Source organism: Pseudorca crassidens, chromosome 18, assembly GCF_039906515.1.
Source record: "Pseudorca crassidens isolate mPseCra1 chromosome 18, mPseCra1.hap1, whole genome shotgun sequence".
Lineage (NCBI taxonomy): Eukaryota > Metazoa > Chordata > Mammalia > Artiodactyla > Delphinidae > Pseudorca > Pseudorca crassidens.
Genome location: NC_090313.1, coordinates 64,338,427 through 64,359,425, shown reverse-complemented (window position 1 = coordinate 64,359,425; position 20,999 = coordinate 64,338,427). Strand labels below are relative to the sequence as shown.

The following is a 20,999-nucleotide window of genomic DNA, read 5'->3' as shown; positions in this document are numbered from 1 at the left end:
AAGGAGGAAAGTAATTTCAAAGAGCCCTGGCTCGTGCCACAGGATGGTCAGTGGTTATAGTCACGTAAACAGGGGACACTGAGAAAGACCAGGTGAGGAAAAGACCAGGGGAGGAAAAGGAGTCTGATTTTAGACCTGATGAATTTGAGGCTTTTCTGAGACATTCAACAGAAAATATTAAGAAGGAAATTGGAATTACAGAGAAAAGGTCTGGACAAAGCTTAAAAGTTGAGAGTTATGATCACATGGGCAGCAAATGCAGCCATGACACTGGCGAGGCTGCCCAAAGAGAGGAGAAGCGGGGGCCTAGGAGGGCAAATGTTGAGAAACTCCAACACTGAACCAAAGCTGGTCCGAGGACATCCTGTGATGGAAACAGAGGCAAAACAGCCAGGGAACAGGAGGAAAGCCAGCAGAGTACTGTGTCGTGGATAGACATGAAGAGAGTATTTCAGGAAGAAACAGCAGAGCTAAGTGCTGCTGGGAGGTCAAACATGATGAGGACCTAAACATGTCAGTTGTACAGATGCATGTAGAGAGCTTTTATAATCACAGCCAGAGCTGTTTGGACAGATTGATGGGACTGGAGGCCAGATGGCAGTGGTTTCAGTAAAGAGGGGAAGGAGGAAATGTAGACAGCAACTACAAACAAGTCTTTGGAGGGCTTCCCTGGTGGCGCAGTGGTTGAGAGCCCGCCTGCCGATGCAGGGGACACGGGTTCGTGCCCTGGTCCGGGAAGATCCCACGTGCCGCGGAGCGGCTGGGCCCGTGAGCCATGGCCGCTGAGCCTGCGTGTCCGGAGCCTGTGTTCCGCAACGGGAGAGGCCACAGCAGTGAGAGGCCCGCGTACCGCAAAAAAAAAAAAAAAGACAAGTCTTTGGAGATGTTTGATAATGAGAGAAGAGAGAGAGACTACTGGGTGAACAGGGAAGAGAGTTGTTCTTAATAAGCAACATTTGTTTTTAAGAAAAAGAAATTTGAGTGTGTTTAAAAGCCAATGGGAAGGATCCAGGGGGAGGGAGAGATTATTAAGGAATAAGACAAAGGGAAAGTAACTTGGAACATAATATGCTCATCGATTCCTAGCCATTGCCTTTCTGAACCATAGATACACTGCTTGATGTGGCCAAGATAAGAAGATGACCACCAAAAGAATCTAAAAAAGAAAAGAGTGGATATATGTATATGTATAACTGATTCACTTTGCTGTACACCTGAAACTAACACAACATTGTAAATCAACTATACTCCAATAAAAAGAAGATGACCACCTTCTAAAATAGTAATACAGGGAGTTCCCTGGTGGTCCAGTGATTAGGACTCAGAGCTTTCACTGCTGTGGCCCAGGTTCAATCCCTGGTCGGGGAACTAAGATCCCGCAAGCTGCGTGGCATGGCTAAAAAATTTTTTTAAATAAATAAAATAGTAATACAATGACCCTAATGAGGCCATCCTTTGTGGAAGATACCTCCTGTAGATATTGTATAAACGATTTCAATCTACCACACACTCTACAGGAACTCCTTAGCACCCAGTTTAAAATATAGGGCAATCTGGGTGTTCCTACCAGTATTCATGCTACAGAATCGGTCTAAAAGGGCGATCAAGAGGTTCTTCAAAAATTCATAATTGTAATGGAGGTGCCACAAAATAACTGGCGGCCAAAGAAAGCCCTTGGCATATGCATTCAGTACTACTTGACCAGGTTTTTAGATAACATTCAGGTACTGAACAAAAGACGACAGGGCTACCTATACAATGCCACAATTGGAAGAGACAGGCTTGTCCTTGAGAGGTTCTAAGAAGATTGGTGACCCACACAAATACTGAAGGGACAACAACTCCCATGATCGCAGTAAGTGTTTTCTTTGACAAAACCACCTTCAATGAATTATACTGTATGAATAAACAGTAAGCAACTGGCATGTTGCACTCAGGGATTCTTGTTCTGCTAAGCCGAAAAAAAGATATATATATATGTAGATATTTAATATTGACATATAAATATTTATACATATTTAAGTTTACTATAACTTATTAGCACAAGCTCAGAAGAGAATGGCCACCTAACAGTCTATAAAAGGAACTCCCCACACTAGAAAGCCCAGGGCCATAGATTGATGAAATGACTCAGAAATGATGGTCTTTTGTGGTAGAAACCATGGGAGAATGAGAAAATCATAAGCTAGTGTAAGTACTGAGATTATGGAAGAGTTTAAAAGGAAGCCCTACAGATTCCAGGTCCACATTTCTCTGAACACAGGGCCTCTTGAAACTGTCTTCAAATCCAGCCTCCGTTGACGTCATGATTAGGCTACTTTTCATGTATGGTACCACATTAGAAATCCTGGGAGGCAGGGCAATTCCAGAAGCAACATCAATTCTTCTCTAAGTACAAAACCTGAAATGTGCCATGATGGTTGACAAACAGGAGCCAGTCGGCTATAGCACTGTTGTCTCCGAGCCGATCAAGGTGAAGGTTTTAACAGGACTTTCCCTCCAGCAGGAGTGGTCCGACTGTACAGTCAGCTTGGGTACAGCTGAAGTGCTTTATTCATAAGGTACTTCTCTTCACTGCAGAACGTGACCTCACCATTTGGGTTCAGTCCCTGTAGGCTCATTATAACCCACAGCAATAAACAACCAAAACACCTTGTTACATTAAAGGCTCAAATTCTTTAAAAAAATATTTTTTTTAGCAATGGCCAGATGCATGGAATAACACAAGCTTCCAATTCATTAGTGACCATCCTAGGGCAATTCCTTGCAACTCGGTTGTCCTAGTTGTGTGAAGAAATCAGCCTGGTGTGATAAGAAAATCTGTCCAGTGATCAAGGAAGTCCTAGTTCTGCCATCACTATCTTGACATGTGACCTACCTAATATATGTCACTTAATCTAGGGGAAGGTGGCATTAGATAGAAGAATTAAGGTCTCCCTTTCAATTTTAATCTTATCCTATCTCTCCCCTCTTTTAATATCTTTAGGTACCTCTTCCCAAAGGCATCATTTTACACATTCACAAAATGGTTTCCTAATCAATTGGTAGGACACTGTTAGGGAAATTCTGTAGATACAATATTATTACCAGTTGTACTGAGTTGAATAGTGTCCTCCCAAAATTCATGTCCACATGGAACCTCAGAATATGACTTTATTTGGAACTAAGGTCTCCGCAGATGTAATTAGTTAAAATGAGATCATACTGGATTAGGGTGAGTCCTTCAACCAGTGATTTATAAGAAGGCCATGTGAAGACAAAGAGACACAGAGAGGAAGCCAATGTGAAGATGTGGGCAGGGACCAGAGTGACACACCTACAAGGAAAGGAACTCCAAGGGTTTCCATCAGTCCCACAAACATTCAGGAAAACATGACGTTTCTACTTAGGTTTTTTAGTTGCTTTCTTCGTGTATCTACGTTATTAATTTCAGGAAGCAGCGTATGGACATCAAATTCTTCTACACGCCCAAACCGGTCATTTCAACACACGATGCACTCTGTAAATGCACACAATAACACTCAACTGTTGAGAGTAATTTTATCCTGCTGGTTAAGTGCCCACCTTTGGTTGTAGCATCTTGATGATGGGAACTGAAATGCCTTCTCTCCTTCCTTTAACAGAACTTTTACAAAACATCTATAGTGGTCCAGGACACAACACTGAAGCATACATGGTCTCTGCCTTCATGTAGTTGACAGTCTAGTGAAGGAGACAGACCCATAAACAAATGAGGCAACAGGAAGGATGGAAAGCCTTTAACAGAGGCAGCAGTGGCTCCTGGCCAGCAGCATGGGGTGAGAAGAAAGCCCAGGCTTCAAGGCACACAGAGTCCCTAGCTTTGCTGAGAGCTGCTTCCTGGCTAAGTGAGCTGGAGAAGCTTGTGAACTCCCTAGGCCTTAGTCTCCTTATCTGAAAAATGTGAGTAATACCACCTACATCATAGAATTACTGTGAAGCTGGAATGAGGGGATGTATGTAAAGCAGAGTGCCTGGTACATAGTAGATGCTCAATAAAGGTTTATTCTCTTTCCTCTTTCATTCCCTTGAATAAACTATATGAACTCTAAGAATATAATAACCACAAGAACTACCAAAACAGTAACAAGAAAGCCATACACGGTCAATATCATTTATTTTTATACAATAACCTCTATCCTGAGTGCTAACCATTATACACAGCAATTGTTTCCTCTCATCCCAATCAAACTTCCCATAACACATGTATGAGATCAATCTACAAAGAACAGAGATTTTATCATTTTGGGGTCTTGTTCGAAAAATCTTCAGTGACTATGCATTTATCTTGGCAAGATTTTAATAAAAATTTTGGCACCCTAAGAGTTGTGATGCAGAAGAAAAAATATATTTATAAAGATGAGTATCATTTTTTTTCCCCACGCCATTCATTTTGCCTGAAATACCTTTCCTTCCTATCTTTAGCTAATCAAATCCTAGCTCACAACCAGTCTCCATGGAGCTGCCCCAGACCATTCTCTCCTACTCTTATCTGACCTCATTGCCTTGCCAACATCACGCTCACTGGGGTGCTGCCTACTTTTGCTGTTATTTTTTTTACTATGTGTTAGGTATTTCATAACTTCATTTTTCATTTTGCCCCAACTGAATAAGTTCTTTGAGACCAGGAGCCACATGTTAGAATTGAGCATAATCTTCTTCACACAGTTGATATTTATATATTTGTTGGTTGGCTAGAATATATGAGTCATTATGACAGAAAAATCTGAAGTCCTGCTTCAGTATGAATAGCAGTTAGCACAATCTGACTTCTGTCAACATTGAAACAGAAGGCATTTCTGAAAACTCAGACTCAGGATGAATTAAATTATTGGCATACCTTCTTCCCCCCATGGAAGTTAATTCCATTGTGAAAAACATTTTGAATAGCAAAAGAACTGTACCAATAAACTGTTTCAGAATTTAAGCAGGTACTAATTACAACCAGCTATATTAATAATAATAGTATTTATACTTTAGTCAACAACTTATTTAACAAATTATTCACTGAGTCCCTAATATGCACAAGGTACCACACTAAGATCCACTGAAAGAGGAGATGAATAAAAGACTGGCCAGCTCCTTAATACTCAACTATTTAATGGAGGAGACAGACTTGAAAACTTTTTACAAAACAGGTTAAATAAGCAATGTGATATAACTAACCTATTGAGTACTGTGTGTGATTAATTTTAATTTTACTTGGGAGGTCTCAGGACCCACCTGTCGAAAGGAAGGAAGGAAGGAAGGAAGGAAGGAAGGAAGGAAAAGAGAGAGAGAGAGAGAGAATGAAAAGATAACATGTGAACAAGACCTTGAGAGATAATCGGGACTGTAGACCAAGATGGCAGAAGTGGGTTCTGGGCTACACGATCAGAAATAACAACGGTTATAGACATGAAAATATACCACCTTCATTTTTGCTTCTCTCAGTAGGTGATCTAACTTGCTACTTCATGAGAAAAATAAAAGGTCATTCCTCCCTTACATCTCAATACTGTCTCTTTCTTTCCCTACCTTAAAAATTGAAAGTCTCCCCATTCTTTCCCAAAGCTAAATTCTTGAAATGGTTCTGGACCCTCTGCTCATCTACTGTCATATCTTGTTCTAGCACTCACCCTCTCTCTCTCCACTTCCTTCTGTGGCCAAACTTCTGAAAGAGTGGTCTGCATTTGTTACCTCTACTTCATCTTTAATACAGTACTCAGTTACACAAGGTTAACTGCCTCTTAAATCTCTTTTATTCAGTAAAATAAAGTGAAATAAGGATTTACTTTCCAATTTCCTCCTTTCTGTGTTTCAAAATAAGTTAACCAATAGTATTTCCTCCAAAATGTATTTGCTATATTCAAGGAACAGAAAACTTATAGTCTCTGGAAAGGATTTCTCACGTCCAGAAAGTAAACTATTAAACAGCTGAGACTCTGTATAAGCATTTTCAGTAAAGAACTGGTTATTTTTGTAGTGATCAATGAGAATTCTGAACCTTAAACACCCTGTTCTTTCACTGTATCGTTCCCTAACACAGAGCTCTTTACAATTCTTCAGATGAGAATAGGTAGGTTATACAACTCATCTTCTTCAGCAACGTAGAAGAAATACTTTTAAGGAAATTATTTCATACAAGCCAGGTCTTTAATCTTTTTTAGAAGATCGGGTAAGGTAAGATTTGGTATCTCAACACCGAGCTGACACATCTGGAGAATCCGGTTCCTGATTTAAGTCCTGATTCTCTGGCAGTTTCATTTACTAAAGGAATAATGGCTAACACAGCCTCTCTTCTTATTTACAATAAAAGCCAGAACTCTCCATAACTTAGTTCGCTCTCAACTTGCCTTCAAAGCCAAATGTATCGGTACCCACTAACCCCTTATACTGATTTCAAAAATACAAAGAATCACCTATATGCTATACACACATAAGGCTTTTCGCGGACAGTGAGTGTTACACATACTAGTGCACGAACTGCTGGGCAATAAATGGATCTCAGCTTATTTTTTCAGATTTTCCTTTGTGGTGAAACTTCAACTCATTGAACAATCCAGTTATCTCCCCTTATCTTTTAAAAACAAGTTTATCGTACGTACACCCCACTTATTAAAAATGGCTCTCCTTAAAGAAGACAAAGGTCTGTATCGTGATCTTCTCTTCCGTCCTCCTAAGGCGCAGGTTTTACAGATCTACAATGCATTAGAGCTTATAGGACTTCCATAAATATTTGTCAATGGACTGATTTATATGTAACAATATTGTTAAAATTTTCCATAAAGATCACCAGACAAGTGTTTTGACTAAAGATCAAATAGCAAATGTCAGGCCCACCTCTTCAGACCCCTCAGGGGGGTTGGGTAAAGACTAGAAGTGGAGACCCACATTCCATGTGCCTAAATACGTAAAAGTTATCAATCAAGTTAAACTATTAAATATGGTCTCTTCCTCCAATCTTGACAGATATACCTTCAACCACCTGGAGGCACAGGTACAAAGTTAGAATTTTTAGACCTCTTGAAGTTCCACACCATAGTGTGGTGACACGGGAGGGCCAGCCCACACCCCCTTTCCCATTCCCAGCTCTATTGACACCTTGAGGGACCTTGCCCACACGTGCGGACACCTACTCACCTCAAACCATTGCCGCTGGGGCACCCTTCAGGCTAAGGGTACATTTATTAGTTTTATCCTCCTCTGGATGGACCCAGGGAAAAGGCCCATGCAGGCCCTAGAAGCAGGCCCTAAGCTGTCTGGGAGCAGGAAATTCCAGAGCCAGGTACCCAGAGCATGGGGGTGGGCGGAGTGAGGGCTTAGGCTGGGCACATGCCCCTGGCCCCTCAGATCCCTCATCCTGTGGGGAGGCGTGGCCGGAGGAGGGTCCTCTAATTCCTAGGTCCCAAAGCAGGGTCTCTAAAGGCAATACTGGACAATATACCAAAATGGAGAATTTACCAGATCAGCTGTCTTACTAGTTAATATACTAGTTGAAAATTAATATGCAAAAACATGATTAAGTAGTAAAACCTGAAATTCCAGTCTCTGATCACTTCAGTTCCTTCAAGATCTATAACCGAAGGGTCGATTTATCTGGATCTACCCGACAGACTAAATCTAGATTCTCTGCTTTCTTAACAAATTTGTACGAATTGACAGAATTCTATTCACCTACTAGAGGGCGTTAAGAAGACAGCAAAGAGCAGAAAGAGGAAGGAGGACAACGTCAAGTATCAAGACGAGATCAGACACGCAGGTCCAAGAGAGCCATTTCCCTTGTGTTCTGTCACTTGCGTGGGGAATCGTGTGACACCACGATTAACCATCTGATCAAAGTCACTAGTATCACAGCTTGCTCTCGCCAACCCGCAGATCATGTAGTTCACTCTGTGGCCTGGTAATGCCCCTACTATTCTAGCTGCTGTGAACGTGTAAGCCAAGCTGAATCTCGTCAGCATTTAAGCTGAGACTGATGATAGCTCTCCCTGCACCTCACCAGAATTTGCTGCACTGCAATTTCCACTTAACTTAGCAAGAAAATTAATTTGTTAATTTGAAAAAAAAAAAACTAATAAATAATTCTCATCACAATACACATATACATACTCCACAGGAAGGGAAGTATTTCAACTGAAAATCTTATTTATGTGTACTTACTGAGATTGTACCATTGTCTAGACCTATGGACAGTCTTCTTGTTTCCGGGTTAAAAGACATGCATGAACATGGAGCTGAAAGAAATGAACATGTTGATGAAATTAACAAAACGATGATTCTCATGGATTCAGGAGTGACTAGCTCAAAGTGTATGACTATTTTTTTCCCACAATTTCCTGACAAACAGTTCATTTAACTCCCACTCACCAAAAAATAAAAACAGTAATTTTACAACTAACCCCTAGTTTCTCAGTTATCCTTTTAATGAATATAACAAATAAGATATTCTCAAACTGGACAAGTTCCAAGGGGCGTGGTCTTGGCTGTTCTGTATCAAGTCTATATTTGCTTTGACTAGATTAACAATATTTTGTGCTGCATAAGCCTTCTGTCACCAATCTATCTCTTCCAAGCAAACCCTATCTTTAATGGAAATAACCAATTTTTTCTGAACTAAGGAAACGAAAGAAAGCTCTTATTACCCCCTCGCCCCCCGCCCCACCAAGTACAGAAATCTATTTTTTAATTCAGAACTGATTTGGGGCACGTGAACTAACAGAAGTCTTTTACTCTCAGTACTCAAGGCATATGCTGGAGGCTGCCAATTGGAAAAAGAAGGAGGCTTTGCCTCAATCTAAAAGAGAACTAACTCGACACAGGGCCAGGCTCCAGAGGAAAGAAATCAGGTGAGTCAGTTCACCCAGTCCTGGACAGGGTCTCCCAGTTCTGCAGGACTGACTTCCTGAGTACCACCACGCCTGAGTAAACGAAACGTGCTTGGAAGCCACGAGGGGCCAAGTCAGCTTCCGGTTACCAGCTTTCTCTGTCTATGCTTGTTCATCAGAATGGGGGCCTTTTGACAACTTATTCTATACTGAAATAGTGTTCTAAAGGCCTCAACATAACTTTTAAATTTCTCCCCGCATCTTCACGGTAGCGCTGTAGGTCATGAACTACCCATCATCAAAATCATAATTGGCATCAAATGTTTTTATTCTTACTTTTCAGTTATGATTAGATGTCTTACCCAAGGTCACACAGGAAAAAAAAGCTGGAGGAGGTTCAAAGACATAATTCAAACACACAGTCCTATATTCAAATACCCAACTTAGGTTATCTTTAAACTATAAAAGAACTTCAAGTTCTACTAACAGAGCCATTTGATAAACACATCACTTGGTAACATTTTTTTGATTCTCTATAAAAGGCCGCTGAACAACCACAACTACAAAATCTTCTAAACTGCATAAAGTACTTTTTTCTAATTTTCAAACACGATATATTTAGAAAATAGAAATACATAAAAAATAATCGCCCCCCCCCCACTGCAGACTTCCACCAGTACAGCAGAATATCTTCTTCTGGTAGAGCCACAAATTTAAACTAGATTCCCAAAAGAACACTGCTGGAAAAAAAGCAATCAAACGATATTTAATGCACTGCCCTAAGACAGCCAGTCTTACTTGCCTTTGGCCTATAAGCTATGTTGGCAAAATCTCTACACAGATGCTAAGACACCAGGTCTCATAATCCCATAACGTGTGCAGGATTAAAAGTTAATGATTTCATGGAAAACTATCATGTTAGCAGAAAAAAGCAAAAGAAAAAAATACACTGATTACGATACTACATAAAGTACATACACACATAAAAATATACTTGGAAAAACTAAACACAGTTCTTGTGTTTGAGATTATTCCTATAACATTGTCTTCAGTTGTTATTTTGCTACACCTGTTAAAAATTTTAAATATCTAACAATTTATTAAGATATAAGCATGAGTGTATGAAGCAAAACTTGACTGCTGCCCAAATGGCTACACATAGTCGAGAAAAATCTTATCACTTAGCTGCCTGCCTGGCCACATAAAAGTATTTGCTATATGATTTACTCCAAAATTCCTATCTGGTTATATAGTAATTAGAAAACCCACTGATCTTTGAATGTGATTTAAAAGACTTTTTTACAATACTGCACAGGCTACCCTTAAATCATCATTGCTATTTCTTTATTCCTTATTTTTCCCCCATTTACTAAATTTCTTGTTATTCTTCAACAAAAATTTAGAATGCTTACTATGTTCAAGACATGTGATGCAATGATATATAAGGTACTATAGCTGCCATCAGGAATTTATAGATTGTGACACCAACTATATATAGGACCTATAATATAAAACTTGTCCCCAATGTCACCTCCTTAGTCCACATCACTTTATACTGATAGTAAGAAACGCCACCAGAATTCAAAAGGAAAGACTTTTCCTATAAAGGACCATAAACAAAAGAAGTTTTAACAGAAATTCTGTTGTTGCAGAACCCGTATGCTTGAACCCAGATGGTTATAGACAGGGGATTGCCAGAGACAGACAGCATTACCTCCCAGGTGCTCCCAAAGGTACAAACATGCCTTCAAAGAGGCATTATGGTAAAACACCAAGCAACCCTGCGTGTGTGCGTGCGTGTGTGTGTGTAAAGACTTTTGGTAGGTGAGTCTTATGATGGTCCTCAAACCATTTCCCAACTGTGACACTCCCATAGGAAGAGGCCTTGCATTGGTTACCCAAAGGCCCCGCAAGGCCAAGGAGGAAAGAAATGAATTGAAAGAAATACTAATGCCCACATTTGTTGTTATAGTAAATGTCTTTCCTTTGGGATGTTGGGGGAGTAGAAAAATTGACACAGAGATCCTTCTAACTTCAACTCACTGGAAATTAATGAAAAAAGCAACCTCTGAAAGACCAGTGCTATGGCCCATACAAAATAAGCGCCTATCCATCCATGCAAGAAAGTATCAAAGGGCAAAACTGTCTGGCAAAGCATAATAAGACACAGTAAAGTAATGGTAATTATGACCAAATGGTAACGGGAATCCTTTGGAAGGAAGAATAAGGTAGGAAACAAACAAAATATGATTTAAACACAATATTTATAGCCAGGTTGCAAAGATGTGATGTTTCCCAAAGAAGAATTCAGCTTTAAATGCTATAACGCTAATAATTAGTTAGTTGAAGAAGAAATAATTGGGTGTCTCTGATGGCTAAAAGTTCAGGTCAGAGATGAACCTGGCTGAGACGCTGTTCTATCCTCCCACCTTAAAACTGCATTCTCCACAAGCCGAGCACAGTGGCCAACCAGGACTACAAAATTACAATGCAGCTCCCCTCTACGGACTCCTCTATCAAAACTGCATCCCAAAACTCTAGATGAAATACATTTCATCTAGAAATGAGAGAAGAATTCTCATTTTCCAAGCTATCTGATCGAGATCTGCCATCTCCGTTCTGTCTCAGACTGATGACAATCAAAAGACGTGTACTAAAAAAAAAAAAAAAAAAAAAAAAAAAAAAGACGTGTACTTGGCAAAATTTTAGGAAGCAAGATCATGAAAAGTACAAGTACGATAGGAAAGAAATTTGTAGGGGTCTGTGGGTAATGGGAAGTAATATTCTCTTATACTAGTGTCAGGACTTTAGACCTTGATGGCCTGTCAAAATCTTATCTTTAAAATTAAACACTTTTGAGCTTCCCTGGTGGCGCAGTGGTTAAGAGTCCGCCTGCCGATGCAGGGGACACGGGTTCGTGCCCCGGTCCGGGAAGATCCCACATGCCGCGGAGCAGCTGGGCCCGTGAGCCATGGCCGCTGAGCCTGCGCGTCCGGAGCCTGTGCTCCGCAACGGGAGAGGCCACAACAGTGAGAGGCCCGCATACCGCAAAAAATAAAAAAATAATAAAATTAAACACTTTCATAATACTGTTTCTTAAAAATGAAATATTTCTAGTTTGAGGCAGGTTTTCAGCTTAAAATTTAGGGAGGGTGAAAATAAAGAGAAACACCAGTCTGGATGATTATATTAATGACTATATAATTTGAAGGGAGAAAAGCTCAGGATATGAGCCGTAGGCAAAAATGAGCTCCTGAAACCAACATCAACTTCAACAGAGCAATAATTAAGTGGATTAGAGAGAAACTGGCTACTTGTATTTCTAACACTTTTTTTTTTTTTTTTTTTTTGTGGTACGCGGGCCTCTCACTGTTGTGTCCTCTCCCGTTGGGAGCACAGGCTCTGGACGCACAGGCTCAGCGGCCATGGCTCGCGGGCCCAGCCGCTCCGCGGCATGTGGGATCTTCCCGGACGGGGGCACGAACCCGTGTCCCCTGCATCGGCAGGCGGACTCTCAACCACTGTGCCACCAGGGAAGCCCGTATTTCTAACACTTTTATCCCACGGGCAATCTAAGAAAAAATATTGCTCTTGCTTTCTTAAAAAATGTAAATTGAGAGGAGGCATTCTCAAAATACTTCTATTTGGGGGAAAGTTTCCCAATTTCTATTATTTATACCTATAATTCTTTCATTTTATGACTAATTTATTTCCTGTCCTTTGCTGATCAGTTGAACTTTACTCAAATAAACACATGTTCTGTTGAAGGTTGAACTGTGGATTTCAATCACTCTGACAGCTTTACAATGCCAAAGGCATTATTTGGCAGGAGACACTAATGTTCATGGGATGTGCTGGTGGGAACTTTAAATAAGCAACAGTACTTCTGTGAATAAAACTTCAGGTGTCAAAGGCATCCTGGTGGAGTTAAATGTCAGGATCCTATGATAAGAGGGCCTTGAATAGAGAGGCTTACAAAGATCACCCCATCACCACAAAGCAAAGATTTACTTCATGGACACTATTCCATTCAACTGTGTGTCACAAGACAATAGTTATTAGGTTTACAATATTCAGCCCATTTTTTACTTTATTAAGAACACTTACATTTAGGACTTCAACTGACTAGCATTAAAAAGGGTTTTTTGTTTAAATCGAGTATTTTATGCACTCAACTGAAATTAACCCTTTGTTTTCTTTTAATTTAGTCTAAGTAACATCAGCAAAATTACAGTGAATTGGCAGTGGTCCCTTTTTCTCCCAGAGAGGTTTTAAGTTACAGTAAAGTGATCTAACTACAGTAAGCTTTAAATTACTCTGTCAGATGAAAATCAAATAAGAGTATGCTAAATAAATGCTATAATTATTCAGATTAATTAACATCTGTTATCTTCAGTTTGGATAATTTATGTTTTCCTTCACTTTTGTTACCTATCAAAGTTCCATGGGCACCTTTTCTTCTTGGTAAACAGAGAATTAAAAGACCAGATTATACTATTAATTTTGGAAATGTCAACAGTAAAAACAACAAGTTATTTTCTACACATGGTTCTATAATACAACCTATACCAGAAAGAAACCAACAAGGGAGCAGTATACTTCACAGCTGGGAACCAAGAAGTTATCTGAAATAAGACATAAATTAAACAACAGGATGAGCATTTCCCGATTATACACATAACCCCCACTGCCAAAAAACTCCCTCAACTGAGTTAAAGATATTGTCTAAAAGTCACCCAAACAATCACTATCTTATAAAGACATAAATACCAAATTCATTATTTTAAATACCTTTCAATCTCTAATCTTCCCACATGAATTTCCCCCCAAACTCCAATAAACCCAGCAGAAGGGGTAGGACAGCACACTACAGCACACATTGTCCTAAATCCTTGGACCTCACCAATGGGAAAATTAACATTTGCGATTTACATACAAAATAACTCATTTCCATCCCAAACATAAACATATCAATATGAACATGTTAATCATTTTAATTTTCTAAATTCTCAATTTCAAGTTGCTCTAAGACTACAGTTCTAACAAATGGGAAAAGAAAACCAATCCAGCCACAACCTCACAAATTAACCAATCTTTCCTAATCCCTCTGGGTTAAGGTCAGCAATGATAGGGGAATTCCCTGGTGGTTCAGTGGTTAGGGCTCGTCACTTTCACTGCTGTGGCCCAGGTTCAATCCCTGGTCGGGGAACTAAGATCCCGCAGGCAGCATGGCGTGGCCAAAAAAAAAAAGATCAGCAATGATACTATACATTGCTTAACTGAAAGAACCTGAAAGTACTTTACAAATACTTATTTGACATATAACCAAAATCTGAGAACAAAGAAAATGGACAGTTTATCTGTTGGGTTCAGAGCAGAGAAAATGAAAGGACTTGCCCGAAGTGAGTCAGCAAATTGGCAGCAGAAATGAAAATCAAATTCCAGTTTCCCTTACAATGAGATATCATCTCACACCAGTCAGAATGGCCATCATCAAAAAATCTAGAAACAATAAATGTTGGAGAGGGTGTGGAGAAAAGGGAACACTCTTGCACTGCTGGTGGGAATGTGAATTGGTACAGCCACTATGGAGAACAGTATGGAGGTTCCTTAAAAAACTATAAATAGAACTACTATATGACCCAGCAATCCCACTACTGGGCATATACCCTGAGAAAACCATAATTCAAAAAAAGTCATGTACCGAAATGTTCATTGCAGCTCTATTTACAATAGCCAGGAGATAGAAACAACCTAAGTGTCCATCATTGGATGAATGGATAAAGGAGATGTGGCACATATATACAATGGAATATTACTCAGCCATAAAAAGAAACGAAATTGAGCTATTTGTAATCAGGCGGATAGACCTAGAGTCTGTCATACAGAGTGAAGTAAGTGAGAAAGACAAATACCGTATGCTAACACATATATATGGAATTTAAGAAAAAAATGTCATGAAGAACCTAGGGGTAAGACAGGAATAAAGACACAGACCTACTAGAGAATGGACTTGAGGATATGGGGAGGGGGAAGGGTAAGCTGTGACAAAGCGAGAGAGTGGTATGGACATATATACACTACCAAACGTAAAATAGATAGCTAGTGGGAAGCAGCCGCATAGCACAGGGAGATCAGCTCGGTGCTTTGTGACCACCTAGAGGGGTGGGATAGGGAGGGTGGGAGGGAGGGAGATGCAAGAGGGAAGAGATATGGGAACATATGTATATGTATAACTGATTCACTTTGTTATAATGCAGAAACTAACACACCATTGTAAAGCAATTATACTCCAATAAAGATGTAAAAAAAAAAATTCCAGTTTCCCACCTAGGCACAGGTGTTACCCTACAAGCGATTCTGAATAATCTTAAACGACGCATGTTTTTCGGTGTATTTAATGTAAACAGTAAGACTGTTCAAACTGCATCACTCTGTCTTAACTAAGATAACTTATTCAATGCATTCCCTACCTCATTTCACAAAGAATTGGAAATGGTTTTAAAAGCAGATACAATAAAAACAAACGATAGAAATAAGCAAAAAGTCTCGACCGAGGAAAATATATATAAAAGAACAGAAAGAAAATCAAAATAAAAATCCGTTGGGAATATAACAGATCCCATGTTTCACATTATCCATAAGGACTTCGTACCAGGTCCTTAGCGCTGTTCCTCCTAACCTTTTTCGCCTCATGATACACACAGAAACTTGGATGTGAACAGTCCCTGGAGGAAATGGAAGAGACTGCTAGGGCCCAGATGACCGGATCACCCCTGCCCAGCTAAAGGAAATCAGTTCTCGGGGCCTGTAATCCATTTGGATCATCCCAGTACGCTGAGGCACACAGGATGGGAGGTTCTGCCTTAGAGAAAGGCAGGGTTTCTGGCTCTCCTACCTGAAAAGTAATCTCCCTTGGTGCTTCTTCAAAGGGGCGCTGAGCACGATGGTAGACAACTACTTCAAAAGCAGATAAAGCATTTCTTGTATACACACAGCAATATGTGCTGAGGGCACAGTGAACGAAGGCATTTCTGCAGAAGGCTGGCACAAAGCACGAAATCTCAGGATACAGATGAATAATCAACTGCATGTCCTTCATGCTGCCCACCGTAAAGAATAAACAGCCTTTCTCTCAACCAGGCTGTCGATAAAAACTGGAAAGCAGACAGTTCAAAATTAAGGTTTCCAGTGAGGACTAGAGTTCCTGTACTTGTTTATTTTTTAGCTATTATTTATTTGTTTAAATTTTAAACTTTTTAAAAATTTTAGATGTATTTTTTATTGAGGTTAACACTGGCTTATAACATTACGTAAGTTTCATGTGTACAACATTATATTTCTATTTCTGCATACCTTACAGCGTGTTCACCACCAAAAATTTAGTTTCTGTCACCATACAGTTGATCCCTTTTATCCATTTTGCCTCCCTTCCCCCAGGTTACCACTACTCTCTTCTCACTGTGTCTATGTGTTTACTTTTATTTAGTTTGTTCATTTATTTTGTTAGTGCTTTATATTCCACATGAGGGAAATCACATGGTATTTGTCTTTCTCCGTCTGACCTACTTCACTGAGTAGAGATCCTATGCTTTAAAAGTTAGCTGAGCAAATGATAAAGTGGCCACAGTGGTGGGAAAACTGAAGGGGCCCAACCACAGCCTCAGACTGGACAAATGCCATCATGCCAGGCCAAGGCAGAGAGCTGGATATACGACAAAATCGGTCATTTTAGTTATTAGGTGTACCCTTCATTTGTAATTACCTTTGAAAAACCACCTTCTGTTTTGTTTTGAGGACAAATCCATAAACGCTTAGGAGCCAAAGTAAATTCCACCTGCCTGTCCTGGCAATGACAGAATCCACAGAGGTTTTCCAATTGCCTAACCCTCACTCAGGCCTGAGATGCTGGCCCTCTTAACCTCCTATTCACTACACCTTTGGCAGCCAAGTTGCTTTAACTATTCTCCATAGGGGAAAAGTTGGCAATAAAAGCCCAGACCTGATACCCAATACCGCAGAGTAAGAAAAATCTCAAACACCTGCCACCCTGGCTCCTGCTTGCACTCTCTCTCCTCCACTCCTTTGTCTGACGCCACGAATAGCAAACCTAGTTGGTAAAGTAAACCTAAAATAACTCAACCATGAAAACAGGAATGCTTGTGCTTTTCATGTGTTGGTTTTTTTCCTCCGCCGTGTGATGCAAATGTGGTGGCTGAAATGGTATCTATTAGAAGCCTGGAACAAATCATCACATTTATGGCTATAACTGAAACCTTAACTCTGTACCCTCAGGAAGGTCCCTCTGGTATCCAAGGTCAGGCAGGTCCCAGCTGGGCAGGCTGTAACTTGATCATGTCATAGGCTACTTTCCAGCTACTATGTGAGATATGTCAAGAAGATATTATTTTTGAAAGAATATTTGATAAGGATATGCTCTTATTTCTCACTTATCCATAAAAATCAGCTTATAGGAAACCCCAAATTCTCTGTAGACAGCAGGGTTTAAAACAGACCTCCCTTGGGGACCCTTTGTGACCATGTGCCCATTACACCTACTTCTTTGGTTATACCACACCACACACCATGCACGGTACTCATCTGAGGTCTGCCTCCCCCACTAGACTGTACACACCATGAAGATGGGAATCACCTGTTGTATTAAACACTCTACCCTTTGTACATTGCACGGCGTTTGGATGGAAGAAACACTTAAAATTAGTTGAATGCACTGTCCAAAGAAATGAAAGAAAACAGGATATTTCTTTCTGCTTTTCATCTTTACTTGTCCTCACGTTTCCCACACTATTTTCAGCTCAACACCGCAGAGGCACCAATAGGGACCTGCACGGCTCGGTTCTTCCTCTTTAAAGATCACAGATCCAGGAGAAAGTAAAAAGACAGGAAGTGGGAGGTGTACAGTCAGGGCAAGGCTGAGTCAGATACTTGCAGTGACGAGTAGCAGATACCCACTGGCATGGACTCAAGCGCAAATGGGCACAGGGCAGTGAGACAGAGGGTATCTCTTGGACTCAAAGGCAGAAGCAGAGCCAGGCTTGGGAGTTCGGAGGATGAGGAAGAAAACCTTAAGGCAACACTTGCTCAGGCTTCACTCGCTCTGGAGCGAAGTGATCCTTCCTCCCTGGTTCACACTTCCTTTTCAAGGCATCAGCTTCCACTGTTTCTTCATGCACACAAATGCCTCACAGCTGTTTCATTTCTGTGTTCCCAGCTCAAGGGACCAGCCGAGGTTGAGACTAGCATATCCTATTCCAAACTCTAAATTCCTGGGAAAATCTGACTCAGGGGCAAACAGCCTTCACCAGACAGATCTATGTATTTACAAATAAACACTATATATGCATGAGGCTTCGCATGTGTTGATATAAACATATGTAATTAGATCAGCATGTTGCAGACAACGCCAAAAGGCAATCTTCTCAAACTTAAAAAGGGCATTCAAATCACCTAGGGATATTATTAAAATGCAGATTATGATTCAGTAGATCTGGGGTGAAACTCAGTATTTGCATTTCTAGTAAGTTCTCAGGTGATCCTGATGCTGCTGGTCTACAGACCAAATGTTAATAGCAAAGTAATCCCTTCTTTACTCCCTTTAGTAGGAGGCCATAGGCAAACTATGCAAACAATTAGACGGTCCTTCTTCTCAAAGATCATGCTCAGTCATTTAGGAAAATGTATGATAATATTCTCAGGGAAACTCATCTTTATTAACAGATTCAAGTCTGCAATAGGTATTTCTTTTTTTTTTTTTTGCAGTACGCGGGCCTCTCACCGCTGTGGCCTCTCCCGCCACGGAGCACAGGCTCCGGACGTGTAGGCTCAGCGGCCATGGCTCACAGGCCCAGCTGCTCCGCAGCATGTGGGATCCTCCCAGACCGGGGCACGAACCCGTGTCCCCTGCATCGGCTGGCAGACTCTCAACCACTGCGCCACCAGGGAAGCCCTGCCAATAGGTACTTCTTTACTGAGCACCTATGCCAGGTACAAGAGCTACAGCAGCCTTTAGTCATTCAAGGATACAGCTTAATAAAGGATGAAAATACAACTTGAGGCGTCTCTGTATCCTCAGTGATATTCAAATAAAGAGAACATTAGAGAATGACACCAAATGTGTATGGATGTGTGTATGGGGGAGGCGGTGGGTAAGCAACTGCTTACGATCCAACATCTTCAAGAGGTTCCTATCAAGTATCGACGTCCATCTCAAGAAGATTCCTTGGGACTTCCCTGGGGGTGCAGTGGTTAAGAATCTGCCTGCCAATGCAGGGGACATGGGTTCAAGCCCTGGTCCAGGAAGATCCTACATGCCGCAGAGCAGCTAAGCCCATGCGCCACAACTACTGAGCCTGCGCTCTACAGCCCAGGAGCCACAACTACTGAAGCCCACGTGCCTAGAGCCCGTGCTCCGCAACAAGAGAAGCCACCGCAATGAGAAGTTCGCGCACCACAACGAAGAAGAGCCTCTGTTCACTGCAACTAGAGAAAGCCCACGTGGGGCAACGAAGACCCAACGCAGCAATAAATTAATTAATTAAAGAAAAAAAAAAGAAGACGACTCCTTGTGCACCATCCCCAAGCCCTCGTCACTCTACCCACGTCCGCCTCTCCTCTGTCTTCGCAGTCATATGGGAACGACAAGCCTCTGGGGTCAACTTCAACTTGCTGGACTATAGAACTTCACCATCTCGTCCTGTTAGATATTATGTCAAGTGTGATGAAAAAGACCATAGGTAAGACTGGTTATACCACTTAAAGATGAGAGAAAAAAAAAAATCAATCAGAGAATTCCTTTCCCTTTCCCTTTCCATTTACCTAAACCCTCATCACTGTCAAGGCTTAAAAGGAAGTTCCCCCAGGGTCTTGGCTGTGCAACGGTGTCTGTTGGAAGCATGACCGGTGAGGGGAAAATATAAGCACTTGGAATTACAGGCTGCCTTTTCACTAATGTAGAGTGGGATGCTTGGTTCAACAATGGGCTATCATCTATTCACTACACTTCTAAAGAAATGCAAACCTCAAAGACAAATTTGAAAATCAGAGAAATCCATTACATCCTTAATAATGTATTTGTTCATAAACAGGCAAAATTGTTGTTTAAGTTATTACAGTATTCTTTTGCCAGAGGCATAAACTTAATCACATCTACAGCGTAGCATGAATTTCTTTTGGTTGTACGTGGTGGCATGTACTACTCAAACTGGAATACCCGTATCGAGGGAAGTGGTGCACACTGCAGGAAGCCAGAGGGTACTTGAACCCAAACCACAAACCCGGGGCATTTTTCTAGCATGTCAATTTCAATTAAGATTTGAAGGAAGGAGAGTAAGAGAAACATTTCATAATATAACTGAAAATAAGTTTAAATAATTATTTTACATGAAAATAAATATGGAATAGGACAATTAAACTTCAGTCATCTTAACAACAAAACACTAGACAAAAAAGAAATTTCGTATCTAAGGGAGCCAGCTCTCTCCCTGCAGGGGAACTTCTGCCAGTGCAAGAATCTAAGAATCAGTCATCTTTTTTTAAAGGTGTATTTGAAAGATTCACTATTTATCAGTGCAAGGACATATTTCTCACATAAGAGTCTAGGGAAATAAGACTGACTTCTAATCAGAACGTTTCAATCCTAAGCAAATCCTTTTCAGAACTGAATGTTCAACACTGAATGTTTTGAATTTGAATAAATAGTATAACAATAATGCAAGAACAAATTTACTTCACAAATGTAATCACTGGACAAAATTTTGAGTTGTCTAAGGAAGTACTTTACAAAAAAATTGGAAAAGAGAGGGAGACTGTGTAATTAAGGAGTCTAGGTGCTGTAGTCCTTCCATTAATCTTATTCAGAAACTGTGAATATATAGTCAATTTCAGAACAATTTTCTTATTTTACATACTGAGAGCTAGAATGATTTAACAAGGTACTTTCCATTATAATGATAATCCCAACCTCAAGCATCTCTACTCAAGAAAATACAGAGAAGGCAATCTGGGAAGGAAGGGGAGTTGGGGTCCATGTCTGATTTTTAGAGACAGAGATCCAGATACTTACAAGGCATCACATGGTATATGCTTGGCCAATATTGTCCACTGTCTCTCTTTAACCACACACGAACAGTCCTGCAACAAAAGAAAATGTGTGTG

The 20,999-nt window shown here is 40.5% G+C and overlaps 1 protein-coding gene across 4 annotated transcripts in view; it reads right to left on the bottom strand.

The window, feature by feature from the left end:
• The window catches only part of WDFY2 (WD repeat and FYVE domain containing 2), a 175,746-nt gene that overhangs the window by 80,262 nt on the left and 74,485 nt on the right, over window positions 1-20,999 (bottom strand). For all 4 annotated transcript variants that reach the window (XM_067713040.1, XM_067713039.1, XM_067713041.1 and 1 more), the window contains exons 2-3: window positions 20,908-20,975; window positions 8,161-8,234 (exon numbers count right to left, since the gene is read on the bottom strand). In XM_067713040.1, the coding sequence (XP_067569141.1) occupies window positions 8,161-8,234; window positions 20,908-20,975 (142 nt within the window). The remainder of the gene's footprint in view (window positions 1-8,160; window positions 8,235-20,907; window positions 20,976-20,999) is intronic.